This window comes from Sinocyclocheilus anshuiensis, unplaced genomic scaffold (genome assembly GCF_001515605.1).
Source record: "Sinocyclocheilus anshuiensis isolate Anshui unplaced genomic scaffold, SAMN03320099.WGS_v1.1 scaffold804, whole genome shotgun sequence".
Lineage (NCBI taxonomy): Eukaryota > Metazoa > Chordata > Actinopteri > Cypriniformes > Cyprinidae > Sinocyclocheilus > Sinocyclocheilus anshuiensis.
In genome coordinates, this window is record NW_015557098.1 from 45,555 (window position 1) to 54,646 (window position 9,092).

General features: G+C 38.1%; 1 protein-coding gene across 1 annotated transcript in view; it reads left to right on the forward strand.

Moving 5' to 3' along the window:
* The first annotated feature begins 389 nt into the window (after positions 1-389).
* LOC107677448 (E3 ubiquitin-protein ligase MYLIP-A-like) overlaps positions 390-9,092 on the forward strand; it is a 40,532-nt gene continuing 31,829 nt past the window's right edge. Inside the window, exons 1-2 of the mRNA XM_016472356.1 lie at positions 390-648; positions 2,039-2,229. Of these exons, the coding sequence (XP_016327842.1) occupies positions 562-648; positions 2,039-2,229 (278 nt within the window). The 5' untranslated portion in view covers positions 390-561. The remainder of the gene's footprint in view (positions 649-2,038; positions 2,230-9,092) is intronic.

The window sequence follows — 9,092 nt, forward strand, 5'->3', positions numbered from 1 at the left end:
CCTTAACTGATGAATTCTTGGAATAACAGATGAAATATAGGGGGAAATGGATTTATGGTTAATTTGGGGGGTTAAATAGCCTATTTGATTATCTGATAATCTGTGATATGATGTTACTGTATTTGTGCAGTAGGCCTATTAGTGTAGGTACTGTACATGTGTAGGCTAATCGTATTTGTAATGCATATTCTTTTATTTTTGTTATCTGAATTGGAACCACTCGAGCATCTTCATGATAAAATAACGCACCTGTAGGGGACGCTAGTGGAGTCTACAGTATTCACTACTAAGTGAACATGGCAGGCTTTCTGTTGCTGTCAGAGCGTTCGCTGTATGCTTTGATACGCCTCGTGCTCGTGTGATTGGCTGTGGGGTCAGTGGGCGTGGTTTGAGCAGCGCTTCGTTCATATAGAGCAGGAAGCGCTCGACCACAGAGAAACAGACGGCTTGAGGAACGTGAGCGAGGGTTGATGTAGGGCGCTTAGAGAGGAGGACAGTGAGAGCTGTTTGTAGTGCTTTTCGTACAGGACGGGTAGACCAAAGACAAAACACCTCTCCAAAATGCTCTGCCATGTAACACGGCCGGACGCGGTGGTGATGGAGATTGAAGTGGACGCAAAGGCGAACGGAGAGGACTGTCTGAATAAGGTAAGATGATGAATGAAACAATCCTCAATGTGAAATAGATGTGATGTTTATTATTAAACGTTTGTGAAGCGTGTATTTTGTCCCATCAGCCCTAGTGCATTACTATAGGAAATAAGCACAAATGTTGAAAAACAAAAGCTGTTACCTGAGCGCGGAATGAATGAGTTTATATGAAGCACATGGAAACTTAATATCAACATCAATCTGTGAGATTGTTGATCTCACGCGTTTATTTAGGTAAACATGAGTAGTTGTATTTAGCATGTTCTTAAAGTATTTTTAAGTCAGATTCGAGCATTTCTTTCGTTAGATCATTCAGACAAATAATCAAATGTTATGCTTTATATATAATTCTGTTGTTCCAAACAAAAAAAGATCTTGCATGATTATTAACAGATACAGTGTGTTGAAGGTTAAACGTTTACATTATTATTTTCAGAGAAAGATACATTTGGATACTCTGAACAATAGTGCGTGCATGTGTGATGGCATGCTGGAGGTTACTAAAGTTCATTCGCTTCAGCAGCAGATGTTTGGCCCGTGTATGGAGATACTACACCTCCTCCAATGTAAATGGCAAAGTGAAAGGTTTTTCGACACGTTATAGTTTTTAATAAATGTTTTAGGGACATCTCTGAAGTTGTATGTCTGATTTGACAGAAAACGCAAACGTTTTATTCTAGCACTAATTTAGAAAACAGAAATACAATTAGAGGGGAATGTTGCGTTTTCATGACGATGTAATGAGGCTTAAATTAGTGAATTAATTTCGCTTGTGTAAGCATGCCATCTCAGGATATTTTCATGAACTGTACAAACTTTATTTCCGGCTATAGCATACTACGATGTTATAGGCGGAAATAAAGTTTCTACAGTTCATGAAAATATCCTGAGATGGCATGCTTACACAAGCGAAATTAATTCACTAAGGCACCATTTTGTCTCACCGGACTTCAGATTTGCTCTTTAAAGGGATTTTCTCGCCTCTATTACATTACTGAGACTCTGGGGGGAAATAATCACCTCAGACTCTTGGTAAAAAAAAAAACTCTAAAATAAAAATCTAACCCATTGTTTGTTTTTGATCTTGATTTGTTCAAATAAACCACAACATGTTATCTGAATTGTGCTTATATTGTAAAATAAATACATTTAGCTAAGTTTATGGTTAAAGGAAATGTTCATCCACAAATAAGGATGAGTAAATGATGACAGAATAGTCATGTTAAAAAACAAAAACAAAAAAAAAAGCAGAAAATGATTTATGTGACACACAAAAGGAGATGTTGGGCAGAATGTCCAGGCTGCTCTTTTCCACACAATGAAAGTCGATGGGGACAAGTAAACAGATTCTGATTTTTAACATAGTGTGATTCTTTGTTGGTGACAGGTATGTCGGAAGCTGGGAATTATTGAGGTGGATTACTTTGGGCTGCAGTTTTCTGGCAGTAAGGGAGAAAACCTGTGGCTGAACCTGAGGAACAGAATCTCCCAGCAGATGGACAATCTCACGCCCTGCAGACTACGGCTCAGAGTAAAGTTCTTTGTGGAGCCTCACCTTATTCTGCAGGAGCAAACGAGGTACATACACACATGTGTATTATAAAAAAGAAAATTATAAATGGATATTATTTGAGGAAGTTGTGACTGAGAACATTTCATCATCGTCTGTGAATAGAGACATTTTTAAACTTCAGTTTAAATACTGTGAGAATAGATTTCAGAAGAAGAACGACATCTGAGCATGTGGGTGTATGAATGTTTTGTGTGATATTAGTGGAAGTAACGCCATTTCTCCTCCATTCACTGTGTCTAATGTAAATTCCATGCCCGACTTGAGCTATATCTTGTTTTTGGAGTGTGCCTGTGTTAAGATATAACCGCAAAAAATCTAGGGCATGTTACATATTAAATATTCATTTAACAACGCTGGTTTTTGAGTGTTCTTTCAGCTTCACATCAGCTGAAGTCATGTGTGTTAGGTAGAGAAAGAGAGAGAGCACTTTGCACAGTAGCCTGTAAAGTTTTTTTTTCTGTCAGTACAGTGGTTTGCCCTGTAGTAACCCTGCTACCTGTGGGTTACTGTAGGTCGTGGTGCTATGAGCGGCAGCAGGAAATGTGATCCCCTGCTCAAAGGGTCCTACCCACAGAGACTGAGCTGGCAGAGTCACCACCAACTCGTGCTCTTTTATTCGCTGTAACTGTGGAGTTTTGTTACTTTTCTTTGTTTGAGACCAATGTGGAGCACAGCTTAAAGGACACAAGTTTACAAGTTAAACTCTAGTAACAGCATATGTGGCATTCATGACCCAAGTTATTTTATAAAAAAAGTTACATTTAAAGTATAGTAAAACACAATAAATGTTACAACACACATTGTTTCGAAAGTATAAGCACAAGATAATTCACCAAAAATGAAAATGCTGTCATTCACTCACCCTCTTGTTGTTTCAAACCTGTATGACTTTCTTTTTTGGAAAACAAAACAAGGTATTTTGAAGAATGTTGGTAACCAAACATTTTTGGTGATCATTGAGAAAAAGGCATTTCTTGAAATGTCACTTTCTCTCGGCTGAACAGAAAAGATGATAAGTAATACAGTTTTGCAACCATGAGTAAATAATATTTTTTTTGGGTGAACTGTCCCTTTAAGAATTATGTGCAAAAAACGAGACTAGTGTGATAGAATCGCTTATCCTTGTCCGTTTAGTTGTATCCTATTTTCATATGCATCTTGTATTCTTGCAAAGAATCAATGTTAACTAAAATAATTTTTGTTAAATGAAATAGCTAAATATTAGAACATTTTAAACTTAAAAATATTACCTTTGTAGTTAACTGAAAACTAAAATTACTCAAACTTAAAACTACATAGAACTGTTATATAAATATGGGGAAAAAAGAAATATAAGCATGTTACAAAATTACTAAAACTTGAAAACTGAAAATAAAAAATTAAGAATTCAGAATTGATTTTTAATAAATACTATAAAAATATATAAATAACACTAAAATAACGCTGGTAGGAATTCATATAAGTGCTTTAAAAATCAGAGCTTCACATTTTAACCCTCAAAAGTGCAACTGCTGTTTGCTTACAAACAAGGTTGGTAAGTGATTCTGTCACTTTAGTCTTGTTGTTTTGGAAATAGTATATTTTAACATTTATTGTGTTAGCCTGTGTGCTTTTATTATAAGTCCCAGACTGTAACCACTGTTTACTGTAATAGAGTTAATTTTTTTGTGTGGTAAGGGACATTCTGCCAAAAATTCCATTCCTGCATTTCTCGGAAATTAAATTGCCCATTATTTTCCCTTTCTTTTCTGAACTAAAATTGAAGAAATTAAAGCTTTGGATGGGGTTCTGGATTAACAATTCAAAAATGAAATTAAGCCATCAGTCCGAGGATTTGAAGCACTCCAGGAGTCGACTTCCTCCCCAGAGATAAATTGACTGGGTAGTTAGGTCCTCCTCCGGTCTCTGCTTTTGGAGCGCTGCGTTCTGTGTTCTACTGGGGCCTTTTCAATAAAATGAAATGGGCTTGCATGCCAGATCCCACTGGCACCCATATCCATGCGTCCTCTGGGCAGAGCGACTCTGGCAGGGCAGTGTGCATATGTATGCTTGCTTCTGTTTCCTGGACAGTGTCCTTTTTTGTAATTTAAAAGCCACTTTTTTTGGTTTAGATGGTCTTCTGGTGACCTGAGAGAGATTAGCGAGGGTCACTGACAGATGGCGGATGGGAAGATTGAAGGATTTTTGGGGGGGGAAAGTTGGACTGGCAATTAAAAGTTGCACGTGTTTCGACTTCTTGATGTGGGGTGGACCGTGGAGGGACGTCACACCCCCAGAGCCGCCACATGTAATTTTATTCAAGCTGTTAAGGCACCCTGGACGGCCTTCCAAATGGGCACAAAAACTGCTTACAGTGTGTGAAAGTGTGAAGGCTGACGTGTTAGGAAAATCTGAGATGGCGGGGATTGAGACTGTTTCTCAGTCGACATCACGATGAGAGCGAAGCTTTGATCAGGATCAGGTCGTTGTGCCCTATATGTGGCAGGAGCTGGCAGTGTTCAGAATGGAACATATTGCTTGCTGCACAATGTACACTCAATAATGCCTTTTTATAGAATGTGGGAAGATTATACATTCATAAACATTTCAAACTGTAGAATGCTATGCTGCCACATGACCTCATTGTAGTTTTTTTTTTCTCCCCCACAAGTGGCATCCAGCTATTGCAGAAAAGAGTTTTGTGTAAAAACAGCCTTAGCCAGGAGAATGTGAGAAATTGTGGCTAATATTGCTTAAAAAGTACACTAGCATTTTAAAAGTTTGGGGTCATTAAAATTTTAAATTAAGATTTTGTCTCTTGCTCACTTAAAATTAACCGTTTTCTATAGGAATTGGTGATTGTCTGCTATGTGTGTGTGTGTGCGTGTGTTGTCTGATTGATAAAATATATATTTAAAATTATTTTTGATTTTAGTATTTAATTTTGAATAAATTTAGATGAAATATTATAGAATTTTAATATCTGCCATTTGAAAATAATTATCTACTAATCATATCAGCCAGAATTTTTATATTCCTGCATTCCTCTAAAAACACAAAGTATGAAACACTCTCTTTTTGTCAAAGTAAACCGTACAAGAGTAATAGACTAATTGAAGAAAGTGTTGTCCATAGCAGAATATAGATGGCTGCCTGGCATTTCTGAGTGTAATGCAGGTTGCTGTCGCATGAAAACAGCCCTTTGTTCACTCTTTGGCACTGTTGTAGATTTGTGTGTGTGCACATGCATGCATGATGCGACCCAGCCTCCAGCTACAAGGGTCATGTTCCCTAACCTTGTTTGTGCAATAACCTCTGCCCTGCTTCGACACTGCATTCCACTGCTCATCGCATTGACTGGCAGTGATGGCATGCATTCACCACACACTCATACAAATGCACCCCGAAGCCACATGGTTTTCCCCACAGAATCTTTTTAATTGGGAATCGTGTATGCACATGAAGACTGTCATTCTCTCTAATCATTTTGTGTCTGGTACTTTTGATATTATCTCTCCCCCACAAGTGGCATCCAGCTATTGCAGAAAAGAGTTTTGTGTAAAAACAGCCTTAGCCAGGAGAATGTGAGAAATTGTGGCTAATATTGCTTAAAAAGTACACTAGCATTTTAAAAGTTTGGGGTCATTAAAATTTTAAATTAAGATTTTGTCTCTTGCTCACTTAAAATTAACCGTTTTCTATAGGAATTGGTGATTGTCTGCTATGTGTGTGTGTGTGCGTGTGTTGTCTGATTGATAAAATATATATTTAAAATTATTTTTGATTTTAGTATTTAATTTTGAATAAATTTAGATGAAATATTATAGAATTTTAATATCTGCCATTTGAAAATAATTATCTACTAATCATATCAGCCAGAATTTTTATATTCCTGCATTCCTCTAAAAACACAAAGTATGAAACACTCTCTTTTTGTCAAAGTAAACCGTACAAGAGTAATAGACTAATTGAAGAAAGTGTTGTCCATAGCAGAATATAGATGGCTGCCTGGCATTTCTGAGTGTAATGCAGGTTGCTGTCGCATGAAAACAGCCCTTTGTTCACTCTTTGGCACTGTTGTAGATTTGTGTGTGTGCACATGCATGCATGATGCGACCCAGCCTCCAGCTACAAGGGTCATGTTCCCTAACCTTGTTTGTGCAATAACCTCTGCCCTGCTTCGACACTGCATTCCACTGCTCATCGCATTGACTGGCAGTGATGGCATGCATTCACCACACACTCATACAAATGCACCCCGAAGCCACATGGTTTTCCCCACAGAATCTTTTTAATTGGGAATCGTGTATGCACATGAAGACTGTCATTCTCTCTAATCATTTTGTGTCTGGTACTTTTGATATTATCTTTGAAACCATGTGAACGTCTTGCAACATTAATGTGAACGAACATCCCCAGAGAACCAAAGCCGTTCCAGAGAACCAAAGTGCTGATTTACAACTGAAAGTGAACTCATGAGCACACATGCACATTATGAACAGGCGCAAGAGGGGTTGATTCAACATTTGCTGGAAGAGACAAAAAAGTACTGTGACAGAAATATGGTTCAGTGACTGTATGGAATTGGTAATTCCATGGTACTGATTGATTACCATATTTGTGTATTATATTGTTGCTGTAACATACTTAAGTCAACATATAACAGCCTTTACAATTAATTTTGCTTCTGTGATATGGCATATTTCAAAGAGAAATGGGTATATAATGGAAAAAGGGATGGGACTAATATTTATCCTTCAGGAATTGATTGGGTCTTGAAAAAAGTGGGGATTACTGACCAAGGGGTGATACTTTTTTCTTGAGTATGATAAATATACTTTCTGACTTTCTGACTGCCCATGACAAAAAGCAAAAGATTTGGTGTGCCTTGACAGATTCTGGAGTCGGAAATGTCAGAATGAGAAAGGGCCGCGCATCGACCCCTGCTGCACCTCAGCTCCAGTTCAGGACTAGAACTCTGCTCGGGATTTCACACGTTCTCTACTTCCTTTCTATCTCTGTCTGTACTGTTACGTAAGATGCACTAAACAGTGCACAGGGCTCTAAATGCTGAAGAGCCGATTATATAAGACCAAGAGCGGGCCGAATGTAACCGCTTCTGCTTCTGTAGTCCATTATTATGACAGTTCCTCATGTTCATTATTATAAGTGCATCTTCCAAAAATAGATCCTTATACTTCCTCGGTGGAGAGTGCTGGTGGATGATTGCCAGATAGAAGAAATGTTTACTAGTACAGCAAAAGAGATTCGGCACAAATTACTGTTTCCAATGTTTGGACGTCTATGTTTTCGGTTTAAATTACAAGCTGGGGAAAATCCTCAAACAAGGCACAGTTTAAAGATAACCACCGGCCTTGAGGGCCTAATCCTCCTTACAGAATTACTGGATCCTTTGAGGATCAGAGCCACCCCACCTCTTCTCCCAACCACAAACACTCACATGTTAAATAAATGCCACCCCCCAAAAAAGCATCTCTTAATCTGCCCTGCTCTATTTTCAGAAAGCTTAATCAGACGTGATGATCACAATCACGTCAAATCAAGTGTTAGCTGACATGTTTTTAAAACTCTTTCTGACTACGCCACATTCTATCTCCGATTCAGAGATGAATGCCGCTTCGTTTGAAAGAGTAAATAGACTTCTCCCCCAAAGGCAGTTACAAACAAGCAAAAGCTCTGACAAAGTATTGAAATTTTTTTTTTAATTGTATTGACAAGTATGAGTGCCGCTGTCGCAAACACTTGCGTTTTTCATCTTTCTTAGAGGTCGACCGACATGGGTTTTTCACTGGCCAATGCCAATATTTATAAATCAGGGCAGCCGATGGCCGATATATGATGCCGATTTTTTTATTTTTTTTTTGGCCGATGTTTGGCCGATTTTCTTTTTCTTTTTTTCTTTTTTTTCCCCTTCATCTCATAAAAGTGAGTTTGAGTAAATGATTATTGCAGGGTACAAGATAGTAGTAGTAGTAGTAGTAGTAGTAGTAGTAGTAGTAGTAGTAGTAGTAGTAGTAGTAGTAGTAGTAGTAGTAGTAGTAGTAGTAGTAGTAGTAGTAGTAGTAGTAGTAGTAGTAGTAGTAGTAGTAGTAGTAGTAGTAGTAGTAGTAGTAGTAGTAGTAGTAGTAGTAGTAGTAGTAGTAGTAGTAGTAGTAGTAGTAGTAGTAGTAGTAGTAGTAGTAGTAGTAGTAGTAGTAGTAGTAGTAGTAGTAGCCTAATTCAGAGTAATAATACATTTAAGTGCTTAAGGCTCAAATCTTAAGCACCCTCTCAAAACAGTTGAAGCATGCTTTTTGTTTATGTTTGCTGACAGACGCCAGTGTTTCCCACAGATTTGCAAATTCATTCTCTGCCAGCAGGAGGTGCTGTTGGAGCGGGAGATATAGCGGTTTCCCCGATAACAGCTGTAATCAAATAAGCACTGCGCTCACAAACCCTACTTTATCAGGCATTACAGGAAAGACTAAATGAAAATGACATCGAAGCTTTTCTGAAGATGGTAGTAGTAGTAGTAGTAGTAGTAGTAGTAGTAGTAGTAGCCTAATTCAGAGTAATAATACATTTAAGTGCTTAAGGCTCAAATCTTAAGCACCCTCTCAAAACAGTTGAAGCATGCTTTTTGTTTATGTTTGCTGACAGACGCCAGTGTTTCCCACAGATTTGCAAATTCATTCTCTGCCAGCAGGAGGTGCTGTTGGAGCGGGAGATATAGCGGTTTCCCCGATAACAGCTGTAATCAAATAAGCACTGCGCTCACAAACCCTACTTTATCAGGCATTACAGGAAAGACTAAATGAAAATGACATCGAAGCTTTTCTGAAGATGGTCGGTTCTTTTCAAAGATACATTCATATAAAAACACCCACGC